The 24,460-nt window shown below is 57.5% G+C and overlaps 3 protein-coding genes and 3 non-coding genes across 6 annotated transcripts; 4 read left to right on the top strand and 2 right to left on the bottom strand.

The window, feature by feature from the left end:
- Positions 1–270: 270 nt before the first annotated feature.
- NCLIV_037180 (hypothetical protein) lies at positions 271–7,293 on the top strand (the record flags this gene model as incomplete). Its single annotated transcript, XM_003883919.1, has 14 exons — positions 271–611; positions 1,100–1,302; positions 1,848–1,968; positions 2,396–2,498; positions 2,761–2,846; positions 3,154–3,255; positions 3,665–3,865; positions 4,477–4,630; positions 4,908–5,081; positions 5,185–5,292; positions 5,517–5,678; positions 6,124–6,192; positions 6,643–6,816; positions 7,234–7,293. 14 exons carry the CDS (start codon positions 271–273, stop codon positions 7,291–7,293), a joined length of 2,058 nt encoding a protein of 685 aa, XP_003883968.1.
- Positions 7,294–8,998: 1,705 nt separating this feature from the next.
- Positions 8,999–13,690, bottom strand: NCLIV_037170 (conserved hypothetical protein; the record flags this gene model as incomplete). The annotated part of the gene is made up of 1 exon (XM_003883918.1): positions 8,999–13,690. The coding sequence occupies one exon, from the start codon at positions 13,688–13,690 to the stop codon at positions 8,999–9,001; it is 4,692 nt and encodes a 1,563-aa protein (XP_003883967.1).
- A 1,979-nt stretch (positions 13,691–15,669) lies between these two features.
- Positions 15,670–15,742, top strand: NCLIV_t100018. Its single transcript has one exon. It is a non-coding gene; the product is annotated as a tRNA-Lys (tRNA).
- A 569-nt stretch (positions 15,743–16,311) lies between these two features.
- NCLIV_t100017 lies at positions 16,312–16,384 on the top strand. The gene has a single exon. It is a non-coding gene; the product is annotated as a tRNA-Lys (tRNA).
- Positions 16,385–16,459: 75 nt separating this feature from the next.
- NCLIV_t100016 lies at positions 16,460–16,532 on the top strand. The gene has a single exon. It is a non-coding gene; the product is annotated as a tRNA-Lys (tRNA).
- Positions 16,533–18,449: 1,917 nt separating this feature from the next.
- NCLIV_037160 (putative actin-like family protein) lies at positions 18,450–24,234 on the bottom strand (the record flags this gene model as incomplete). Its single annotated transcript, XM_003883917.1, has 10 exons — positions 18,450–18,562; positions 19,129–19,190; positions 20,081–20,205; positions 20,746–20,854; positions 21,519–21,747; positions 21,875–21,958; positions 22,416–22,623; positions 22,940–23,098; positions 23,589–23,712; positions 23,999–24,234. The coding sequence occupies 10 exons, from the start codon at positions 24,232–24,234 to the stop codon at positions 18,450–18,452; spliced, it is 1,449 nt and encodes a 482-aa protein (XP_003883966.1).
- Positions 24,235–24,460: the final 226 nt, after the last annotated feature.

The following is a 24,460-nucleotide window of genomic DNA, read 5'->3' as shown; positions in this document are numbered from 1 at the left end:
AAACTGCGCGACGGCGTCTCCCTCGCGCGTTTCGCCTTTTTAAGCGCCAGCGTCACTGGTGCGCCGCTACGTCTGCGTGCAAATAGCTTTCTGTGAACTTGGCCCCGACTCTTCCCGTCTTCGCGCCGCACCACTCTCTCCACCGCCGGACCCGCCTTCTCTCCTCTTATCGTCCGTGTATACAGATATTTCTGCGGAGGAGGTTCTCGGGTCTCTCCCGTCGGCGTTTCGTCCTTTTTGTTTCCCGTTTTCCCCGCTCTGCGCTCCACCATGGCAAGCACCATCCCAGCGGGCGCCATCCGCCAAGGCCCCGTCTCCGCGGGGGGGAACTACCCGCTTCACGGGAGTCGGAAGATGATGGAAGTGAAAAACAAGATGCCTGCGCCCGTGCAGATCACCGCCGAGCAGCTGCTCCGCGAGGCGGTCGACAGACAGCTGGACGACTCGAGCCAGATTCGGCCGCAGCAGCGCATCGTCGACGAAGAAGAGCTCCAGCAGTACCGAGTCCGAAAGCGAAAGGAATTCGAAGACACCCTCCGGAGGCAGAGACACCACATCGGCACGTGGATCAAGTACGCGGAGTGGGAGGCTGCTCAGAAGGAATTCCGCAGGTAGGAAAGCACAGACCGCGGACGGAAAGCCGCAGGTCGGGAGAGGACCGCGCTGAGGGGAGCGGCGCAAAGATCAGGCGTCGAGACACGAGACAGGAAGAGAGGGTGCGTCCGCGAAAAAGAGAACGATGCAGAGACTCTTGCAGGGAGGGAAAATAACATATACAAGGTAGCACACCGGGGTTTCGAAGTCAGGAGCGCAACTCCAGGCGCCTCCCGTAGACACATGATGGCGCCTTGCACTTCCCATGTGTGAGGCAACCTGTGTAAAGAAGTCTCGGGCCCTCGGACTGAACTTCCACACGCTCGCGACATGCCGACCCTGTCTTTTCCTCCCTCCGCTCGCCTTTGGTGCGCCATCCTCTGTAGAGGCCGCGTCTCTTCTTTCCTTTCTAGCTTCGGCGCGTCTCCGCTGTCTACGCTCCCCGGCGGATCCGGAGTCCCCTCCAGCTGCGCTCGCGCGTCTTTCTCTTTTCTTGCGCCTGCAGAGCCCGCAGCGTCTTTGAGCGCGCCCTGAACGTGGACTACCAAAACACCACGCTCTGGCTCAAGTACATCGAAATGGAGTCAAAAAACAAATTCATCAACAGCTGCCGAAACCTGTACGACCGCGCGTGTCTCCTTCTCCCGCGCCAAGAGCAGTTCTGGTTCAAGTACGCCCACATGGAAGAGCTTCTCGGCAACTACGCAGGTAACGCAGTTAAACAAAATAGGCGCGGGTTCCAGGTCCGAGAGAAGAGAGAAAGGCAGTTCCCATAGTTCTGAGGCAAGAGAGAAAGGCCGGTCCCATAATCCTGCGGGAAGAGAGAAAGGCATTTCCCAGTTCTGAAGGAAGGAGCCTGCAGCGGGCTTCTCCAGATGTCGGCGGATGGCGAAGGACTAGGGGGACACGGAAATTTTTGTGCACGCCAGGCTGTTGAGGGACGTCAGAGAAGAAAACGGTGGCGACAGTCTGTGGCCATTCTGTTCCACTTCTTCATCGGATCCAAGACGCATCGTTTCGCCTGGCGAACGCTGCCCGCTTCCCCCCGCCAAAGCACAGGTTCCCTGCTACTGATGTGCGTATGCACCCGTGTTGATCTAGGTGTAGACGCAGATCGCGGCCGGCATAAATGTCCATATATATATATATATATGCATATGTGTGATTTTTATGCGTGTGGGTAGAGTCGCCCTGAGTGTGTGCATTTGGACGTGTCTTTGCGCGCACCTTTTTCTTTGGGCGTGGCCTCGCAGGTGCGCGGAACGTGTTTGAGCGCTGGATGGAGTGGAATCCGAGCGACAAGGGCTGGATGCTGTACATTCACTTTGAGGAACGATGCAAGGAACTAGACCGCGCGCGGAAAGTCTTTGAGAGGTGAGACGCGCGGGCGCCCGAGATCGCGGGTTCATTCTGTCGTTTTTTATGGGGATCTGGAACCCAGTGGACCACGAAAGCGCGGAGTGCTCCCCCTTCTCTGTTCTCTCTGCGCCGGTGTCTCGCCTTTCGGATGAAGAAAACGCAAAGGTGCGCGCCGCCTGCCGATCGCTGCTGGCACTCCTCCCTGTCTTCTGCCACGTGCTGAAACACAATAAGCAGACTGTGCCGCCGGCCCGGTTCCTCTGCGCGTCGTGGTTTTCTCGCTCCCTGTTCTCGCGGACCTTTCCCCCGCCATCCTTGTCAAACACAGAGCCTGCCCGGCTTTCCCCCGCTCGCGTGCTCCCTCCGCCCGCTCGCCATCGCTCTCTCTCCGTTCTCTGTTCGCAACGCATGCATCCACGTTTCTCTGACCTTGCGTTCCCAGATACCTGAGCAACCGGCCGTCGCAGGAGTCCTTCCTGCGCTTCTGCAAATTCGAGGAACGGCACAAACACATCTCGCGAGCTCGCGCGGGCTTCGAGAAGGCGGTGGGTCAGCTGTTGAATTTTTCCCTTCCACTTGCTGAGAAGTGCCTGTGGTTGCTGCATGCTCTTCACCAGTCTTCTTCGAAACGAGGAGAGCACGCCTCATCAGCCCGTCAAAAACCTCCCTTCTTCGTTATTCGCCTTTTTGCTGCCTGCGGGTTTTGCGCGCGCGCGGGAAGCTGCCAGGGAGACCTCGCGGGGGTTCTCGGCTGCGCCGCTGAACTGGCCAAACCGTTCACGGCCGTGCGCTCTGTTTCCGCTTCAGGTCGAGCTTCTACCAGAAGATATGCTGGACGAGCAGTTCTTCGTTAAGTTTGCGCAGTTCGAGGAGCGACAAAGGGAGACCGAGAGGTGCGTCTCTTTCCGCGCGTTATGTGAGGCTCTCGTGCCGGCATCTTCATGCAGTCAGCAGTGCGCCGTCGAGATCTTGTCACTGTGTCGCCTCTCAACCTCGCGCGCCGTGTGCTGCTCTGTCCACATCGGGCCCTCCCGCGACTACGCACACTCCCCCGGACTTGTCCGCTCATGGGCGTGCGCTTCCCGCTGTCAGTCGCTTCGCTTGGTGCGCGGAAGGTGCACAGCGGCCTCAGAGTGTCTCCACACACACACAGACCGTTCGCGCGGCGCTCTAACCGCCTTCCCGTTTTTGTGCATGCAGAGCGAAGATCATCTACCAGCAGGCGCTGGAGCGGCTTCCCAAGGGCGAGTCGGATCTCCTCTACGAAAAATACGTCACGTTCCAGAAACAGTTCGGCGACAAGTAAGGGGAACCGAGGCGGCCTGCCTCTTTTGGCGGCGCGCTCCGCCTTTGGCGAGGCAGGTCGTCGTTTGTCTTCGGGCGAGAGCCCCGCGTTTTTTCTGGCGCATGCAGGCGAGTCACACGGCAGGGACGGGCGTGCGACGATGTGTGTTCGCCTGGATCGCGTCGGGTTCGTGAGGCGCGAGGCAGCCTGCTCCCGTTGCTCAGTGGCAGTGTGGAGAACTTTTCCGTCACAGCTTTCTGGCTTCTCTCTCTCCCCGTAGAAACAGAGATCTCGTTCTACACATCTGCATGTCTAGATGTAGGTTTGCGTGTGTGCGAGTGCAGGTGACCATGTTTACACAGAATGTCGCGTCGTTTTGTGGAGAGTTCGTTTTTGTGTCGCTTGGCTGCAAAATGTGTGGTGCAGAGAAGGGATAGAAGACACGGTTTTGTCGAAGCGGGTGTTTGTCTACGAAGAGGAAGTGCATGCCAACCCTTTGAACTACGACTGTTGGATTGACTACATTCGCCTGGAAGAAAGTCGAGGCGACATCGACCGAATCCGAAATGTCTACGAACGCGCCCTCGCCAACGTGCCGCCGGTGCTGGAAAAGAGATGCTGGAAACGGTGAGTGTCGAGACAGAGGAAGCCCGCGACGAAGGTTAGGCGGGACTGCTGGGCGGGACAAGCGAGACGCGTCCCGGCGACTGAAATCCAAATCACCTGTCTGTTTCCTGCTTTCGAAACGCCACCAACTCTGTACATTCAGACCTCTCTCGCTCTTCCAGTATATATATATATATATATATATATGTATATATATACGTATATATATATATACGTATATATATATATACGTATATATATATGTATATGTATATGTATATATATGTATATGTATATATATATATATATATGTATATGTATATGTATATATGTATATATATATGTATATATGTATATATGAATGTGTAGATAAGTAAGCACACATATTTGGACGCGACCCGTCCTGCCTCTATGCGTGTGTGCCTGCGTGTGTGTGTTCAAGCATTGATCGTGCGGCTTCTCCGTCAGTGGCGTGGATTTTGTCGGTTCTCATCTGCTCGGCGGGATTCGCTGCTGACCGTAAAGCGTAAACGGTTTAGGTGCATGTGCGTATTGAGATGATTGCGAGATAATGTTTGTGCGCCTCCTTTTCATGCGTCGCGTGTGTGTGTGTGTCTGGGCGTGACGGCCAGGTACGTCTACATTTGGATTTGCTACGCGCTCTTCGAGGAGCTGCAGGCGAAAGACATGGAGAGATGCCGACAAGTCTACCAGAAGATGCTGGAAGTGATTCCTCACAAGAAGTTCTCCTTCGCCAAGATCTGGTCACTGTATGCGAGTTTCGAGGTGAGCTCAGAGCCGAGCCGGAAGATGCTCCTCGTGTACTTTCCGCAACAAGTCAACAAAAGATCCGCCGCTTCAGCTTTAACAGGCGGAGGATGTTCACTGCGCGTCTGCTCTTCGTCCTTTTGGCAGCTCGACCTCGCTGGTCTCTCTCTTCCCCCTCACAAATTTGCCCTTTTTCGATTCTCCCGCGCGTTCCGCTTCGCTGTGCTCTTCAAGCGCGCTTCCCGCTGCCTGCCGTTTCACGTCCTGGCTCGCCCCATTCCCGCCGTCCCTTCAGGTTCGCCAGCTGGACCTCAACAAGGCTCGGCTTATATTCGGGCGCGCGATCGCCGAGTGTGGAAAACCGAAGATCTTTGTCGCGTACGCGCAACTGGAGCTACGCCTCGGAAACATCGACCGGTGTCGGAAGATCTACGCAAAGTTCATTGAGTTGCATCCGTTCAATCCTCGAGTAAGCAGGCGGGACTGGTGTTTCAGCACACCTGGACACGTCGCCTTTTTCTTGCGCATGCAATTCCGTTGTCGCTGGCGCTCTGGTCTTCTCCGTTTCCCAGGCGTGGATTGCAATGATCGACTTGGAAGTTCTCGCCGAGGAACAGGCCCGCGCCCGAGCGCTCTGCGAACTCGCCGTCGGCATGGAGGAGATGGACATGCCGGAACTGGTAGGCTGCCGGGTATTTTTCGCTCTCTCGCCAGCGGTGTCCCTCTCCTCGAGTTTCCGTTCGAAATCCCCGGTCCTCACTGGCGAATGGGAGCTAGGCTCAGAGCTCACGCGCTCGTCTCCCCACCCCGTTTGCGCATCCTCTCGGCGTTTGCGTCTCCTCTCGGCGTTCGCACCCGGTCTGATTGTCTCTGCGTGTGCCTCTCCTCGGTTTCGGCTCTGCAGCTCTGGAAGGCGTACATCGACATGGAAGTTGGCTGGGGGGCTGTCGATCGCGCGCGCAGTCTCTACGAGAGGCTTCTGGAGAAAACGCAGCACGTGAAGGTTTTCAAAAGTTTTGCAGATTTTGAGTGGCGAATTGTCGAAGACCTCGCCAGGGCCCGGAAGGTAAGCGGCCGCTGTGCTGTTCTCACCTGGGGGGTGGTTTTCCTCCTTTGCTTCTCGCCAGTTCTCGCTCTCGCCCGCCTTGGCGTTCGTGCCCGTCGGCGCCCGTCCTGTGCACCTTTCTGCGCTCCGCCGCGCGCAAACTTCTCATTCTTCAATTCGTGTACGAATAACACTACTTATGTCACACAGACCACAGACTCAAGATTAAAACGTTAAACGCTTTCGCATCGGTTTCCCTTGTCCTTCGTCTCTCCCGGAGGTCGCGGTGCGTCTGGGAAAATCTACGCCTTTGCGCATTCGGCCCTCCGCTGAGCCGGACGCGCTTCTCATGGATGTCGCGCGCATCGCTGGGCCTGACGGGCATTCCTCAGGGAGCGCGCTGTGCTGGCTGCGACATCCGCCGGCCCTACGTGGGCTGTCGTATCTTTCTGCATGCAACCGTTAGGTTCTCGAGCGCGGCATTGAGGTTTGCAAGGAGAACAGCTGGGACGAAGACCGAGCTTCGCTTCTCGAGGTAGGCGCGGCAGCCGCGACTGCCCGAGAAGCCCGAGAACGCTGTAGCCGTGCCGCTTTACCGTTTCAGATGCAGCGACGCGACCGCGGCAGGCTCTCTTGCTGCGTTTTTTTCCGTGGCGCCTGTTTGCCTCTCTGGAGCGGCGAAGAGACAGAAGGATGGGGAGCGAACGGTTTTCGAGCGGGGGTGCGAGACAGACAAAAGACAGTAGAGCCGGGGACGAGAAGGGAGAGAACTGCGCGGTAGCTCTCGGTGCCTCGAATTCTCGGAGATGGGTCAGACGCCCGTCACCTTTCCCTTCTTGGACGTCGAACCGCCCGAGCCGAGGAGAGCGCAGCGTTCGGGAGAGTTTCAGTGTTTCCTTTATAGCTCGCAAAAACAGCGTGCGCACCTCGGAGAGCCCGCTCACTTTTCCGTTGCTCGCGGCCCCGTCTGTGCTCTTTTGCGCAGCACTGGCTAGCGATGGAGCGCGAGAGCGGCGACGCGCAGTCCATCGGGCGCGTATTCAACATGCTCCCGAAGAAGGTGAAGAAAATCCGCGTCGAGCGCGACAAAGAAACTGGTACAGAATCCACCGTCGAAACAACTGCCTACGTCTTCCCTGACGACCCCGGAAGTGCAGCGGTAAGTTCCACCAGCGCTGGCCCGCGATAGGCACGGGGGCGCGGCTCTCGCTCTGTGTACACACAAGCGCATTTACCTATGCATTTCGTAGATATTTGCGCAAATAGACTCACACAAGAAATCTACGCAGGCTTGCCCAGTAAATTCCGCGGCTCAGTCGATCGGTATGACGACTGGAGCCAAGCGACCGCGGCAGCAGTTGCCTTCGTTTTGCGTGGGGCAGAAAGGAGACGAGGGGGGGACGAACGCGGGTACTAGGAGGAACTAAAAGGCCCGCAGGGCGTTCTAGGGTTTAGGGTTGCACGCTCAGTGTTCGCCAGCCTTTCCGTGCCGGAAAAATCACAGGCGGAGCCTAGACGCGCTCTTTTCAACTCGCTGCGGTGACCGTTTTCTCGCTCGCCTGTCTTCTCTCTGCAGAATTTGAAGATCCTGCAAGCTGCGAAGCTCTGGAAGCGGAAACAAGCCTCGCCGGTGTAGGCTGCGGAGCGGCGAGGCTCCAGAGGATCTCGTTTGTGCGTTTTCTTGGAGGCTTCGCGCGAAACAAGACGCAGGAAGTGACTGAACCCATTTGGCGGGCACGTGCTGCCTCGTCGGGAAGGTCGGGGGCGAGGCGGTCCGAGCTCTCGCATGCGCTTCAGAGGGCTTTCACGCCTCTCTGTATCCGTTTCTGCGAGACGCTTTGGACATGCCTCTGGATCCTTCGTCGTTCGTTGCACGCGCCTGGGTGTTATAATCGTTGTCTCGCATCTGTATCTCTGTTTCTTTGCCAGTCTCTCCTCCGTCTCGCCTGGTTCTCGTCATCGCCTTCCTCGTTTTTTTTTGTCCTCAAAGAGTTGCTCGTGTCCGTCCTGACCGTCCGCCTCTCTAGGTTCTCTTTTTAGCGGGTTGCGCTGCGCTTCGGTGTTCTTTCTTCTCGCCTTTCGCTTTCCGAGTCCGACCTCTTCTCTTTCGCTGTGCCCGTCTCTCGCCTGGCTCCGGTGCGCTCCGTTTGCTTCTCACGTGGTCCCGCACCACAACTCACAGGTTTTTCGAAGTCTTTTCCCAACCGAGAGGAATTCTAACACTCCCGTTTCCCCTGACCTCGACACATGTACACCTCTCCAGAGACACATGCACATCTAAGCATAGATATGTACCTGGCGTTCGTAGCGTCTATACTCGTCTCACAGTATTCAGGAGTCTCGTAGAAAGAACCCTGTTTAACCTGTGGAGTGCACTGGTCTCGCCCTTGCGGCACGCTGGAGTAGTTTGCGGTGTATGTGTCTGCATCGACGGAATGCGGACACGCGTAGATGTGCAAAAGCGAAAACCTCGGGGCGCGCGTTGCGATATATGCACTGTAGAGCAACCCCCCCTCTGCAGCTGCGGGACGCGTGGACCTTGGGCAGAGCAGTCACACGCAGGACGATACAGCCTCCGTGACAGAGAAGTGACGTTGATTTCTCTGCGAAAACAAATTGAGACGTGCAAACGGTTCGGCCAGAAAGCGCCCAAAAAACACGAGCCACATGGGCGCGAAAAGAAAGGGTTCAAAACCGCAAATCTCGTGATGGTACGACACCCAGCAAGCACAACCTGAGTACGGGCTCCGCGAGTGCCGCCCTTCCCCTTGCGTTTCTGGTGCCGAAAACGTTCCCTTCTCCCCCTGCATCATTGCCTCCTTCCTCAAGTCAACTCGCCTCCGCACTTCTTCCCCCTGCGTTTCTCCTGGGTCTTCTCTCAGCGGCCTACACGCGTTCGCCCCGCTGGTGTTCTCCCAGAGGTGGGAAGTCAGAGACGAGCAAGACTGGTGTGGCCTCAGCAGCGAGGGACAGCCAAACACCACCAGGGGAGCCTCTTAGCAGCGCGCAACACAAAAAAGGAAAACTGCGAGAAAAACGAAAGGCAAGCGAGCGGCCTCGCCACTGTCGCATCTGGGCGTTCCTGCTGCGGGCGCGCACCTCTGAGGTTCCCCATTCCTCGCTGGCTTCCTCCGTCTCCAGATGTTTGTCTCCTCTCTGCGCCTCCCTATCCCCTGTCCCTTTCCCTCTCTCTCGTTTACCTCATTCCTCCATTCGTTTGCGGTGCCTCACCGCCTTTTTCCGCGCGTCGCCAGGTTTTCTCGCGTCCGCTCCGAGGCGTATCTTCCGACCGATGAAGATTTGCTTGTGTGTCCCGCTCTCTGCCGCGCCCCGGCCTTCTCTCAGCTGCTCCGCGTTGCCGGCGCGGCGTCTTCGAGGAGGGCCGACACGAGCGGCACCGAGAGGGAAGACGAAAGAGAAGAGAGGGAAGACGAAAGAGAGGAGAGCGAAGACGGCGAGAGACTCGGCGAAACATGCACACTTCTGATGGCGAGCCTGGAGAACCCCACGCCGGGCGGAGTCCCGGAATCGACGCCGACGGCGCTGCGCCGGAGGCGAGTCGAGAACGTGGGAAGATCCGGAGACAGGTCGCGTGAACGAGGCTCGAATCCCTGCAAGAGTCCACCTCCTGTCTCTTTCCTCTCCGTGTTCGCCTTCAGAAACCTTTCGCGCCCTGGCCGCCCCCCAGTCTGCGAGTTCCCCGGGAACGTGCGCGACAGAGGTTGGGTCCCTGTCTCGCCGGCCGCCTCCCAGCCTCCGCTGCGGTGTATGTGCGGAACGCCAGAATGGCAACGAACCCGGTCTCCGGCCTGGCTCACGTTCCTCCCGTTTGGGTCCCTCTGCGCGCCGCGCTCCTGGCGCACGCCGCCTCTCTCCGTCCCCTCCTGCGGCGGCGCCCTGTCTGCGCGGGGCGACGACAAACGCTGCTCCATCTGCGGGCGAGACGCCGGCGAAGAAGGCTGCAACGCTAGATGGGCCCCAAGCGTCTCCGTGCAGGATTCTGCCGAGGAAAGGGACAACAATTTCCCCGCGCGCTCGCCCCGCCTTCGTCCCTCTCCATCGAGTTCTTCTCTCCTCGGCGTCCCCCGAAACTGGTCTTCCTGTCGTGCCGCGCTCAAAGCTTCACGCAAGACACGCACTGGAGGTTCAGGAGGCGCGGCCCTCTCGTTATCTGTGGCTCTCGTCGACGGAGGACGAGTCGAAGAAGAGGAAGGGAAAGACGCAAGCGAGCTCGGTTCGCACGTCTCAGGGGTACGTTGCATTCTCTCGGTTCTTCTCAATCCGTCAAGCTCATCCCGCCCCTGTTCTTTGCCCGCTCTCTCGCTTTCATCCGATCCACGCGGTGCCTGTGGGCGCCGCTCCGGCTGTCGCTCCCGGCATGTCTCTCTGTGTCCAGGCTCCAAACAAGTCGTCGCGTGCACAGCGCGAGGAGACAGGGACGAGGACGAGAAAGACGCAAAGGACAGGGGCCGCGTGTCGTGTTTGAAAGCCGCCGTTTCCCCGAGCTCTCCGGGAGACTCGCGCAGAGCCCAGCGAGGCGGCGAGGCGCGCGCCGAATCCCCCAGAGGCCGCGGAGGCGCGAACAGCGATTCAAATTCGCTCGTCTCTTCGAGGGGACCGACGCTCGTGAGCAGAAGCGCAGGACGCATGCCGCCCGCCGCAGACGACGCGGAAGACACAGCGGAGGCAGCAAATGATGAAGAAGACGAAGAGGAGGAAGAAGACGAATAGGAGGAAGAGGAGGAAGCGGACGGAGAGGAAGAGGCGGACGAAGAGGAAGACGATGAAGACGGAAGTGAGGAACGCGAGGCGCCCGGAAACGTGGAAGAATCGGTGGAAGACGAAGCTTCAGCAAAGCCGGAAGAAGAGACAAGTGTGCTGAGGTAGACAGGACTGCGTAATCGAGATGTCCTGTTTTCGCTGGCTGTTCCCTCCGGCGCGGCAAAAGACGAACGGTTTTGTTCTCTCGGCTGCGAACCCAGACGCAACTCGGCGGAAGGCCCCGGTAAAAGCCTGAGTGGCCTCTGCGCTTCAGATGCTGGTGCCCCATCCGCCTCGCGCTCATTCGCGTCCTCGCCTCTGTCGCGCTCTGCCGGCCACTTCGGGCTCCAGATTCCGTCGTGCCCCAGAGAGGCGCGCGATGCTTGCAGACCTCGCAGCTCGTGGCCTGTCTGCGCGTTGAAGGCTGCGCCGACCACCCTCGCCTCGTCTTGCCTCGGCTCGGCGGTGGGTGTCTCCTTGGAGACCACCGACCGCGCTGTCTCCGCCGTCTCCTCGGAATCAGCCTCCACGAGACGGTCGTCGGACGCTCGCCGAGCAGAGGTTTTGGAAGGCTCTCGAGTCCGCGTGCATGCGTCGCTCCTTTGCGCGTCAGTCCAGGCTTCCCGTGCCTGCAAAGACCCCGGACGCTCCGGTTTCTCTCGCGGCCCGAAGTCGTCTTCAGATCCGACAGGAACGGGGCGTTGCATGCATCGTGTCTCAGGATCCCACGGCGCCTCAGCCTGCGGAGGCTGCTGGCGCCCCGTCCACGCACTCGCCACTTGGCCGTCGGATTTGGTCTGCGTCTGTCCCTCTCCCGTCCGCTCCAGACCATGTGCCTTCTTCGGGACCTTCGCGAGGGAGCGCCGCTCCGCCTCCCCGGCTTCGCGGGGACACCTGTCTCCGTTCGCCCCGTCCACTGAAGCGTCCTGCGCCTTGGCCGCTCCGAGCACAGCTCGTTCCAGACGCGCGACGCGTTCTTCCAGTAAAAGCCGAATCTGCGAGAGGACTTCAACCGAATATCGCAGGGTCGTGCACTCTTCACGGAGGAAGTCGCGTTCTGCAAGGGCTTCTTGTTTCTCTCGCGTGAGCCTCGCAACGATGCTGTCTTCTTCCGGCCGGCTCGGTGCCAGCGCGGCCAAGTCGCGTTCAACTGCTTCAGAGCTCCCCCCCTGTCTGACGTCGCGTCCCTTTTCGTCTCCTGTGTCTCCTTTCTCTCGCGTCAACTCACCGTCGTGGCAGGCCTCCCCGGCGCCGAGCGCGACGTCGCCTCCTCTCTGTCTTGTGCCCCGCTCTGGAGAGGCTAGTGAAGCCACCAGAGGCTGGCTAGGCTCCTGACGCGCCTGCGCCGTTCCCAGCGCTGCTCGTGCGTCTTCGCCCATCTCGCTCTGAGCGCCCGCTCGCATCGAAGACGCAAACGCGAGAGGACTTGTTCGCTTCGAGCGTTCGGCGACTTCCTGCAGATGCTGCACTTTGCACTCCACATCTTCCATCTGCCGCTGCATGCGGTCCGCGGTGTGAACGAGCGTCTGGAGCAGCACGGCGCACTGTTCACATCCTGCGTCCGTCTCGCGTTCTCCGCACAGCCCGCCCTCGCCGCGCTGCGACGCGCGCCCCGCCTCGCCCAGCGGCGCCCCGCGCAAGTCACGCACACTCGCTGAGGTGCCAGGTTGGGGCTCACGAAGCGCCAGGGACTTGCGGGAAGACGCGGGCACGCCTGGATACAGAGCAGAAGGCCCTTCGGGCGCCAGGGGAGACAGAGGGACGGCAGGGATTGCAGGCGTCGCTGCTCCACTCTTTTCCAACTTTGCCACTTGCGCCGCTGCGGGAGGACTCGTAAGCGATCCTTCCTTGCCCTGTTCTCTCTCGCGTTCTTTCTGGCCGGAGGGCGTCGACCGGTGCGGATCAGTCGCCGTCTTCCGCAGAGACGGAGACGCTTCGCTCCGTCGACTCGACCGCAACGGCCCCGCTTCCACTGACGCGTGTTGGCCGATGCTGCCCAGCAGTCGAGCGAGATTTGGCGGCTGTTTCGCCACTCTGTGCGTCGCACCCGCGCCGCGGTCCTCCGCGCGCTGGCTCGGCGCCGCCGCCGGGGACTCCGTGCGGCTTCCAGAGCTTCGGCCTGCTGCGGGCGAGGCGTCTGCAGACGAAGTCGAGAGGACGTTGCTGGACCTTCGCGACACACAATCACGCCCGCGCTGGCCGGGGGGACTCCTGCCTCCGACAGCCGCAGAAGCCGCCGGTGAAGCGCAGAGGCAGGCAGCCCTGCTTAGCGGCGCGGGGACGGCTCGGGGCATCTGACCGGAGTTGGGCGGGGCCGCAGACAGCCCGCATGCGTGAGGAGTCGAGCAGGCGAAGAAAGACGGAGACTGGCCGGGAGAAACGGAGACAAACGACGAGGCGCGGGGCCACAGAACGGCGGACGCTTCTGGGCTTGGCCGAGAAGAAACGGAAGCGAATCGCGACGCAGATTCGGGCAACGTCGGCGCCGCTGTTCGGCGCGGAGTGGCGAGCGCATGCATGCGTCCATGCTTGCCGCTCAGCAGACGCTCACCCGGCTGCGTGAGGGACCGGGCCGAGAGCGAGGGGCGAGGCGTGGAGGTGCCGACGGCAGCGCGAGGGGCTGCCCTCAAGGCGACCGCGAGGGGGAACGGCTGCAGCGGCGACGCGACAGAGGAGCAAGAGCGACACGCGGCGGCGCGGCGCGACGCGTCAGGCGCACCAGAGACAGCGAAAGGAGACACCTCTGGAGACAGTCTCTGTGTTGCCTCGACGCCGTGCGCGGCGGGGACGAGACTCGGGAATCCACGCTCGGCTCCTGTACACCGCTGGTCTCCTCGGGCTGTCGCCGCACACATGCGCGGCTTCTCGACGAAGTCCAGAGCGGACAGGTACAGAGCCGCAGGCCGGGCTAGTGTCTCGCCGCTGGCGAAGACGCTTGAAGTGGGGTAGCGACACCGCGCACTCTCGTGGCGTGCTGGACGAGTTGTGCAGAAGGACGCAGGAGCCGCAGCCGGCATCGTTCCAACGGCTGCAGTGGAGAGGAGCGACGACTTCCGCCGGCGACTCCGATTCTCGTCGAGGGGCGAGCCTCGCGACTGAGGGACGAAGAGCTCGCGTGTCCCTTGCCCGAGGCCCTCTCCCCACAGCTGCCTGTCTCTGTCCGGCGCGGAAAACAAAGCTGCGTCGTGTCGAGTGGGGAACGGCGCGGAGCGTCGGGGCGCGTCGGCGAGCCCCGTCGGAGCAGCCTCTAACGGCCACACGCGTGGATCCATGTTTTGTGCCTTTGGTGTCTCCTTGCAGTCGGAAAGGCGACACCGCCAGGAAAGAACTGCATGCCCAAGTGCCGACGGCGCGACAGAGGTCGGACAGAACGACCTCTGGAAGCACGGATCGGTCAACGGAGACAGAGCAGTCGACACGGGGAGAGAGAGCGGCAGGAAAAGGAGGGGACGGCGACGGGCGCGAGAAATGTGCAAAATCGCGAGAGGCCATGCAGCGGCCTTTCGAGAAAAAGGCTGGAGTCGAGATAGACGAGCGATGCGCCAGGAGAAGAATACGCCGCAGCGGTTGATGCAGAAAATCGGGAACTGTGCCGGGAGAGGGATCTTTCTCAGTCCGTGCCGCGGCGCGAAACTCAACTGCGAACGCGACCTGCGTGTCCGTTCAAACAAGGGGTGCGGGAACCACGAGCAACACGCGCGTCCGTCGTTTTTCCCTCTCCCCTTCCAAGACGAATTCGAGGTTTTGAAGGCTCGGGTGCGACAGCCTGGCAGGAACAGACTCCTCTCACGAAGATGTCTGGCCAGCGACTTCTTACTAGACACTCACATTCATATGTGAGCGAAGAGGTGGAAATCTACTGAGCAAAGTGGGCGGAGAGAGACCGCTTCGTAGGTGCTATCCACGTTAAGCAGTCCAGCTTCACTCAAGGGCGGTCTTCCAAAGGACTGTCCGTACACCTGCAGCGGGCCGAAAGGGGGGGAGAACGCCACCCGTAGATCTCGGGTTCTCAGACACCCACAGAAGTATTTAGCGAGAACGTCCGACCAGGCTGTTCCTCGCTCGGCGCAGGCGCAAAAGCGCTGGCTCTCTCGTTAGGCTCTATGTCGTGCATTTCGCGATGTGTGCACTCGCTTTCCTGTTGAAACCGTCGCGGCAGCTATCGGAGGACGACAATGAAACCTATCCTCCCCGGGCGGTCGACGCTGTCCGTTCGGAGTTTGATTCCACCATAAACTATGGAAACTGCGTGGATCTTAGAGTGGCCGAAAAAGGCGCCCCTCGGAGACAGCGAGCTGGGTCAGGTCTCAGCGATAGAACGGAGTTCCCTGTGCCTCTCGAGCAAGGGGAACACACACACACGCGGGAAACCGGTCGAGCTCTGCGTGAGCCACTGCTTGGCACGAAACGAATCAAGAGACCGATTCCTGCAGCGAGAGAGGAAGGAATCGGTGTCGTGTCTTGTGCAGCGCGTAACCTCAACCGCGGCGCCGTTTGATTCCCTGCTCTGCCCGAGTGTTCGGCAGATCCGGGATCATGCGATCTCTCAGGAGTCGAAACGCGGGAGTTTTCCGGCTGGATAAAAAGCCCGAAGGGGGTGTCTGATGTTGCAGAAAGAGAGGGAGTGCGGCGATGAACGTCTGGCAAAACGGGCACCGGAGAAAAACGACAGGAACACTGAACCCCCTCCAGAAGCTGCAAGAAATAACAGTGGGGATGCATTTCCGGTGTCCGCTTCGCGTATGTACACACCTTTTGAGTCACACGCCAGGTTGAGCTAGGAGCAGATTAGAAGACTCTTGCGTTCTTTCGTGTCCTCGCTGATTTTCTCAGCACCTTTTCCCCCGCTGCCTTGTGCACACTCAACTCTCCACGTCCGTGGCCTTCTTGTGACGGCACAGTGTGCCGAGGAGAAAACGAAAGCGATAACCAAGGTCAGAGGGGGAAAACCAGAAAGCACAAGGTTTGCAGATTCCACAGAGGTCTCGCGGTGCCTGTATGGATGCCGGGGTCCGGCGCCCGTGCGCAAAACGTCGTTGAAGCGAGAAGTCGCACCTGGAACCAAATGGACCTGGAGTGGCGTCGTCCTCCTCCGATGCAGCAGCGCAGAAAGATATATTAGAAAAACAAGCTGAGCGCATCGATGTCCAGTGTCCGCCCTGACGGTGGAATCGACACTTGTTTTTTCCCATATTTTCAGCATCTTCCTTGTTCTTTCGTGAACGGTCCGTCGGAAAGCGTCTCCACGGCAGCCTCTTTAGCTCAGTCGGTAGAGCGCCAGCCTTTTAAGCTGGTGGTCAGGGGTTCGAGCCCCCTAGGAGGCTTCGTCTGTGCAACGACTTTCGCGGCTGGTGTTTTGCTTCCTGCTGCAGATTCTTCCATGCACTCAGGTTTTCCGTTTCTGCTTCTTTTGCATGTTTCCGACCTAGACAGGAGTGCCTGTTGGTGTGATTTTTGCAGCTTTTCACTTCTACACTGCGTCGCCGGGGCTCGAGATGCGAATGTGCAGCCTCGCTTCAAGGCCTGGTTAGACAGTTTCGATAAAAACGCTCTCGTTCAGACACTCACTTTCGCCCCTCCGTCTGAAAGTTTCCTCCTGTGCGCATTGTAGCTATCCTATCGCCGTTTGGTCTGTTGCTAGATCTGGTGTTCTTCCGCCTACCTCGGTGGCCTTGCTATGTGACGTGGCAGACGGTATTACGAGGAATCAGCCCCGTCGCCGGCGTGTCAAAATACTCAGCGGAAACAAGAAGAGGATGGGGTCCTATTTCGCTGTCGGAGTTCAACGGTACAAGAGGGGCAACAGGCATTTCCTTATGGAGAAAATCGGATTTAGCATTTTTTCTGTTACACACACTACACGCTTTCGCCGCAAAAATAGGTTTGAACGTCAGCCTCTTTAGCTCAGTCGGTAGAGCGCCAGCCTTTTAAGCTGGTGGTCAGGGGTTCGAGCCCCCTAGGAGGCTTCTTTCATCGCATTTCCTAATTTTTTCTTTTACACACTCTGCACGGTTTCGCAATAAAAATTGATCGTTTTTCTAGCCTCTTTAGCTCAGTCGGTAGAGCGCCAGCCTTTTAAGCTGGTGGTCAGGGGTTCGAGCCCCCTAGGAGGCTTGTTTCACTTTTGTTTTTGTCCTTTTTATCATATAGCCCGTAAGATGCAACTATTTTGCTGTTGCCACAGTCGTTGCTCCGCTTTCGCGCTGGTTTTGTCTCTCTAACTACTCCTCATCCTGCGTCGTTTTGTTCGCTGCCTCCTGTTAGCGTCGGCCGTTCATCTGTTCGGCCTCGTTAACACTTGTCCCTGCTGCAGACTGAACTGTGTATGACGACGTTTCGATTATTTCACAGGCCAGTCGGATGGCCAAGTTGTGGGAGGCACGGAAGTGCCAAGTAGACTTCTCCTTTCATCCAGCGCCAGTGGTCTAGCGTAGCCCTGCACATCTGATCAGCGACAAGGGCGAGCTAGAGTTCCCGGTTCACATTATAAAACGGGATTCTTCGGTTTCCAGACACTAGCTTTTTCTGGAAGAATATATACTGCAAGGTGTACGAGCGATTTATATCTTCAATGGTTCTGTTTACTGGATCCAAGTTCTTTTGTGTCCGCAGAGCGTTGTTAAAGCGGTAACTACTGTGGAGATAGCACCCATTGAACGCCGTGTATGAATGCAACAAAGAGACTCAGGGGAATCTTGGGTCTTTCTTGACATATTCCCTAGGACCATTTTAGTGAATCTTTCAGGCCGGCCCCAGGTACTCGGTGCGCTATTTACAAAGGACTTGACGAACGTTGAAATAGAGTTGGATAAACGACAGTTGTGAGTATGAAAGTTCCATCAAGCCCAAAGCCGCTTGCAAGATTAATCCAATTAAGTGTGACAGACATTTAGCATCCGTCATTAACGCATTTGAGGAGAAAAAAAGGCGACGGTGACGCCTCGAATATAAGGTAATTAGAGGGTGCCACCAATCCAAACAAATCACCGGTTCTGGGTGGTCCTGCTTTTAAAACGCTGCACACTATTCTACATAATGCCATTGAGGTACGCTATGACGTACTGCGCACTGGTGGACTGGTTTTAAGCGCCCCCTGGGTATCCAAGCCAGTGTTCTGCCTTGGGCATTGAAACTGCTACGACTCAGCCATGTATCAGTTGACTCAGCAAATGAGTGTTACTTTTTTTTGTTGATAGTCTGTACCACGGGATATAGAAGATGTACCTGTCGTTTATGCAGATCTAACGATGCTGGTCAAGTCTTGTATCTAGGTGGCCTCTGACTGTATATGTTGAGTCACTCTGATTTATCTTGCTCCCAACAAAGGGTTGCATCACGTTGACGGGCTCCTTTTGTCCAGTGAAGGGTTCCCCGTACGCTCGTTACGCGACTTCCGCCGCTGGGAGATCCAGGTCAATCGACGCGATACTGCTATTTGAGCACCACCTGTGCGATTTTCACCGTCCACAGGATTCACCCAAAGGAGTTACCCTTCCACAAACACGGGAACGCATACATAGATTAATCGACGTCCCTACCTTTAGGCCTTTTGATTTGACTGGTATATTAAAAAAAGGCGAGACTAAAATCACATGAATCCTATCGTTTTCCCTTGTTCTCCGGATTCCGCGAGAGATCCCTCACGAAGCGAAGTACGCCACAGAGTTCACTACCGTAAAGCGAGGGACCGCCTCGTGGCATGCAGTTGCTCAGGGGAATAAAGAATCTCCATATCTGCCACAGATCGTCCCCGACCGTGGAAATGTACCAGAGGGCCTTTTTGATCTTTAGGGTTTAGGTGCGCAGCATAAGCTCAACAGTCCCTGCCGCAACGTTCGCCGAAAAACGCTACCCGGTTGTGTAAAACCCGTATGTCCCCTCGTTTCTGCGTATAGCCGCGGAACGAAATCGCACTGGCGACTCCGTCGTGCGCTGGAAAGACGGCGAACTTCAGCGCGAGTTTGTGCGAGAGTGTGTGTCATCATGAAGTGACAGACCCGCGAAGTCTCCAGAAAAAGGGACACGGACGCACTATCCTAAGTTTGCATGACGAAGAGCGCGTCTTCCTAGAGCCGGAATAGCGGCGCTGTCTTCGTACTCTTCTCTGGTGATCCAGGCCTCTTCATCGAGGACGGCTACTCTGCCTGGTGAACACGAACAGTCGGAACACACACACACACACACACACGCATACACACACAGCGATAAAGCAAGGACACTGCTCGAAAGTGTTGAGGAGGAACCGTGAAGTAAGAAGCTTGCTTTCGTGCTAATGCCTCCAGATGGAAATGGAAAATAAAGTAGCCTTTCCAAGGCCGGCTCCACCCCCTCAGAGTAAGAACAGCCTATCCCAACGCGTCGCGCGTCCTACATAGCAGCTTGCACGGAACAGGCTCGAGACGCATTAAGCGAACATGATGAGCTCTATGCATTTTCTGTCTTGCTCTCGTCGTACTTTCCGTCTCTCCTTCCTGAAGCCGACTCTCTGCTCCTCTGCTTGGAACACAGGAGTGGAACCTGGTCCGTTTCCCGCCTGTCGCAGTTGCAGCTGTTTCTGGTTTTTGGCATGCATGGGGAGGCCAGAGATGTTTGCTTCCAATCTATGGCGGCAGGCTGCTGTTTCGCCTGTTTTAGATCTATCCTTGAACCATGCACGTTGAAGCGGCAACGAACGCTTCGAGACCATAGCGGTTTCCGTTCCGGTGCCTACCAAAGGCTGAGGCGCCGCAAAACGCCGCCAGCTGCGGATCATCCGAGACGAGCAGGCGAATGCTAAAACGACAGGCGAAGAAGACACCCGAGACACAGGGGACAAATGAATCCACTATAGACTCAAGAAAGGGAGGAAGAACATGCGGACGCTCCGCGAGTTCCCAGCAGAGAAATGGTTGCATCAAGCGTGGCGAAAAAGGACAAGAAAGCAAAGCCGAAAACACTGTGAGCCAAGAAGGCGTACGGTAACCGTACAGCAGCCAAGTATCCAGCCCGCACATATATATATATATATATATATATATACATATATTCACCTAAATGCATGCATGCATGCACCTACGTAAGCAATTTGCTTCTATTTACAGGGCCGTATGTTCCTTCTGCTTTGTGTACAGTATGAAGGGTTATGAAACACACGTGAAGCTCCATCGGAGTATATAGGTGTACATCGAGGCTAAACTGCGGCAGGCATGGCCGCCGAGGGAACCAGGAAACCAGCCGTTTCGACGGGTGTTCAGAGTCACTTTAGAATCGCTGTGCCGTCGTTGCCTTGGAAACACGAGTGCGGAACACGTACGGAACGTCTTCTTTTCTCCGAGTATAGGCCGAAGGATCGGAGCTTTGCCACGTGGCCCTGAGCTCGTCCTGCAATCTGCAGTGTTCCGCCCACGAGCACAAAGGGAAGCCACCAGGACTGAACTGGAGCGTCAATGGTGCAGGCGGGGAACCAGATGGCGAACAAAAACGTCCAACCAGACGTCTGTAGACGCCAAGTCAGGGGAGCGAAGCGTCCGAGAGTCCGAAGACGCGAAACGGTGCAGGAGATAGGCATACACCCGGAAGGAAGAGCAAAGGCCAGCCGAAAACGTTGGACGCAGTCAAGCAGGAACCCGAGAAAACCTCAAAGCCTGGTCTTTGCAGCTTGCGCACGAAGGAAGCGGCCTCACCGAGTTGCAAAGTTGGCGAGTTTCGCCGTGCCTCCGACAAGGCAAATGCGCGACAGCCAGAGAGCTCGTTCGCACACGGTGCCTTTGCCGAAGGCATCGAGGATCACTTGAGTGAGGCTCGCCTGCTGGGCGGAGGAAAACAGACGAAAGACGCCACAGCGCGAGTTGTTTCCCAACCCTAGCACACAGCGGCAATAAACGCAGCACACGGGCGCTGACGCACGCGCCGAGGGGAGCGTCCGGAGCAGTGTCGGTCTCAGGCTGTGTCTAGCCGCTGCTCCGCGACGGAACGAAAACCAGAGAAAAGGTGTCTCTCAAATACGGGACACTGGAACCACAAACAGCGTACATCTTCGAATCGCCACGCTGCCAGAGTGAGAAAAACGCGCCTCGGCTATCCGAAGCGAACAGGCGCTCTGTGCGCGCCAAGAAGCCTCGACTTAGAGCCAATTGTGAGTTAAGGCCGGGACAACGAATGCAGCAGAGATGTGACCTGAGCTAGCGGGGAACTGAGGAGAAACTGGAGACCGGAGAAAAGCGGAAAGGATACCTCAGAAAGGGAAAACGGTTCATGGGATGAACACGCGGCGAGAAAACGAAAATGCAGTTTGCCCCACGATGACGTCGCGCAGCAAGGCGTCTGTTTGATTGAGAGAGGAACTGACCGAGGTGGAGTTCACAATCGGAGAAAGATTGGCATTCCGGAGCAGCTGAGGAGTGAAGAAAATCTCTGGGAAGAGAAAGGTGTCTGTCGACGGTTGGCGCACGAGGCCGCTGCAGGGGTCAGGAGAGTTCCAGGAGCGACCGACCCGGATGAGAAAACGGGAAGGAACGAGACGGGGAGGAAAAGACAAGCGCCCGCCCCCGCAAGACGAGCACACACACATCGTGAGGTGTACGGAGAGAGATTTTCTCAGGAACGCGCAGACGCACTGCAACCCAGAATCAACACGGCGTAGATAGAAGGGAACTCTTCCCGCCCTGCCTTTTCCTGGTTTCTCTCTTGACAACTGCTCTGTCCTCGGTTCCGAATCGTTCCTTTCTTCAGTGGCGCACCCCGCGGTTACAAAGGGCGGCTGCAGTTGCCGGTACTTCCTGTGGAGCTGGAGATCCACCGAAGGGTTCAAACTGCGAGGCAGACACAGACACAGCAGGGGCAGCCAGGAAACGAAAATCCTTTGGAAAAGAGCTCGAGGTCGCACGCGCCTCTCATGCGTGTCGGCGACGCACCTTGAGGGACCGCAGAACGCTGGGGACGAAGATGAAACGCTCGCACGACCAACAGAGAAACTGGTCTCCAGCGGCACAGGTGAAACGTCCACTGGTGGGATGGCTTCCGCCTGCATGCGTCTCCTGACGCCTTCCCTGCGCCCTGTTGCAACTGGCCGCCTATCGTCTCTTGCGCTCCTTTTTCGCGACTCTTTGGCGCTCGCCATACCTGACGAAGCAGCACTGCTCCTTGTACTGAGTCGCCTCTCTCCAGGTCATTCCGCGTCGTGTGCCCCGCGTCCCTTCTCCCCGTTTCTCCTGATGAAGAAGAACGAGACTCGTGAGCAGGCTACCAGCGACTTCCGTCTGCTGGAGCGCATGCGTGCCCGGCGTCAGCGCCTGGCCGCCGACGGGCACCACTCGGATCGCTGTCTCGCCAGCGTCAACCACAAGAAGTCCTGCGAGGCGAAGCAGCCAGGAGAGAGACGACGCACGAAACAAAAACGGAACGAGGAAATGAACACATGTGCGGGATCGCGGCGAGACCGAAAGGGTGGTCTGTTGCAAAAAGCCTCGGAAACTGACCTTTCTCGGCGCTTCGCTGGTCTTCAGGGAGAAGCAGAAGGTGATGGTACGCCGCCATCCGGGCGTCGGCGATGAGCTTCACAGCTGCAGTGGAGCGAGAAGGAAAGGGAACTCCGCACAAACAGACACCTCGGTTGCTCCCGGCCAAACGTATCACCCGGGCTCTCGCCCCCAACGCCGAGCATCCACGGAAAAGACGCATGTACGCACTCGTCTAGTGACTGAGAGTGGCCGAAACGTGGCAGACGAGGTTTGGTCTTCCTTCTCTCTCGTCGTCATTCGCTGTTTTCGCTCCACGTTCAGCTTCGTCTATCTTTCTATATCCGTTGGGTTTTCCGCCCTGTATCTTGCCATCCCTTCTGTGTTGTTACACCCCTCTTGATCCTTTCCGCGCATACTCTCTCTTGGGCGCGACGCGCGCTTCTTCCTTCCTCTGTCTCGAGAAAAAACCAGTGAATTTCGCTTCTTGCGGCATCTTCGTCCGCCTCTTCTCTCGCGTGCGCTGGAGTCAGATTGTCCCTCCGCCTCGAGGGAAGCCTACCGCCGAAAATCTCACGTCGTGTCTCCAGAGCCCAGCGAAGCAAGCAGCTGGCTAGCCGTTGGTCGCAGATGACCGGGACGACCGCCAAGAGTGCCCATGGCATCTCGGCAGTCGGCAGAGAACTTGTCGCCTTGTCGCGAGACTCTCCGACTGCGTCGTCCTTTTCTCGGGCACTCGCCTCTGTCCCTTGTGGGCGTTCTTCCAGCAGCTGGCAAGAACGACAAAGGCGGCGGTCATGCACATGTACATAGATAGCAAGAAAGGGTGTCGACATCCCTAGAAATGTATGAATACAGAGAGAGGGAGACCAAGAGAGGCACCGGAACCTGAGAGACACAAGCCGATAGCAGGTCAAACGTTTTCACTCCCAAAAGCGACGCAGACCTGCGCGTCGACAGCTGCTTCGCGTGCAAAAGTGCGAGGATGACGGGGACAGGAAGGAAGAAACAAAGGAGATCGAACACACACCAAGACGAGAAACGAGAACAGACCGTTTTCGTGATGCTATATAGATCGCTCCCTACCCTTTCAAGCGCCGCATCTATGACAACAAAAAGATTGTCGTAGGACTCTCTGGAGACTGCCCAAGGATGATGTGGATGCGCGGCAACTACGCCCACCGCACAACCGTCCTCTTCTGCTGCCCGAGTCGCTGCTGTGAAGGCGTCTTCTCCGACGAACGTCTGACGGGAAAGAATGACATGAGAGGGACCAGGAAACCAGAAGGCATGGGATACTGGAGGAGAGTGTGCAGATAAAGATGGCAGTAGCGAGACAGGAAACCACAGCAAACAGACAGAAAAGACGAGAGAGACAATGATCACTCTTTCTTCCGTCATCGTGCTCACAGAGCGCACAAAGGCGTACTTGCCGACGCCCCCAAGTTCAAGATATGAAGCAGCAGCTATGCACCCACGTATCTAGACCTCTGCTCCACAGATACATGAACACTGAGATAGAGAGATTTGCATGCGTTCGCAGGTCAATATCTGTAGGCAGCAATCTCAATATCCACTCACTATATCCACATCCGTAGGGGGGAAGGGAATCTGTGTCTCTTGAGAGAGCTGTGTCCGGTAGTCTTAAAGGAAACCTTTCAGTGCCGTGGGCAGCGCCAGTTTGGCAGCGCCGATACACAAACCAAAGCGGGCAAAATTGCAAGTGAAGACGTACCTTCGCAAGAGAAAGAGGCGAGTGTAGGTCCTCGGGTTGAGGACCGGCTTCCACAAGACGTGAGAGGAAAGCAGGCAGACGATGCCGAGGCGTCTTGTCTCCTGAGAAACCGATCCGAATTTCGCTGAGCGCGAGACAGGGCGACAGCACAGACGCTTCGAAGATGACGAATAAACAGGGAAGACGGCGAGAGGAACGGACACACCAGCGATGACGGACATCCGAACCAGGAGGGAGGACGCAACTGCGAGAGGGACGAGGAAGCAGAGAGAACGACATGAAAGACACAAGCAAGCATTTGGGAGAGGAAGTAGAAAGCTAGGCGGGCCAGAGAAGGAGAAAGGGACAAGGACAAGGGAAGGCGACGGGACCATGAGAAGACGCCTTTTCCTAACAGGTTACCGACGCACCTGGTCCCTATTTCGAGGACAACCACAACAATGTGGTTTCCCGCCTCTTCCTCAAACGCCTCAGCCTCAGAAGACCTCTCTTTTCTTCTCAGATAACCTTCGTCGCGTTCACTGTTTCCCTCGACGAGTTCCTCTGGTTTCCGGTCCCTGGCTATTGGGCCTTGGCCATCCACGGTTTCTGGGGCTTTAGCAGCCACAGAAGGCGCAAAGGCATCTGGAGAGGTCGAGGCTTCCATTGCGTTAGACAAACCACGGTACGAACGAGAGGCGAAGGGGAGAAGTCGGAGGAGCCACAGAGGAAAGATGGAAAGGACGAGAGGACGAGGGTGGTGGAGGCAAAGAGCCACGGCAGAATACGGACAAGGGTGGAAGCAATAAAAGCAACCACATCGTGAAAAAAGAGAAATTCTGCATTTACGGGGTGAAGACGAATAACGACACCAGGAGGCAGAGAAGGAACTA

Source organism: Neospora caninum, chromosome VIII (assembly GCF_000208865.1).
Source record: "Neospora caninum Liverpool complete genome, chromosome VIII".
NCBI lineage: Eukaryota > Apicomplexa > Conoidasida > Eucoccidiorida > Sarcocystidae > Neospora > Neospora caninum.
The sequence above is the reverse complement of the archived record's forward strand: the minus strand, read 5'-3'. Positions and strand labels throughout refer to the sequence as shown.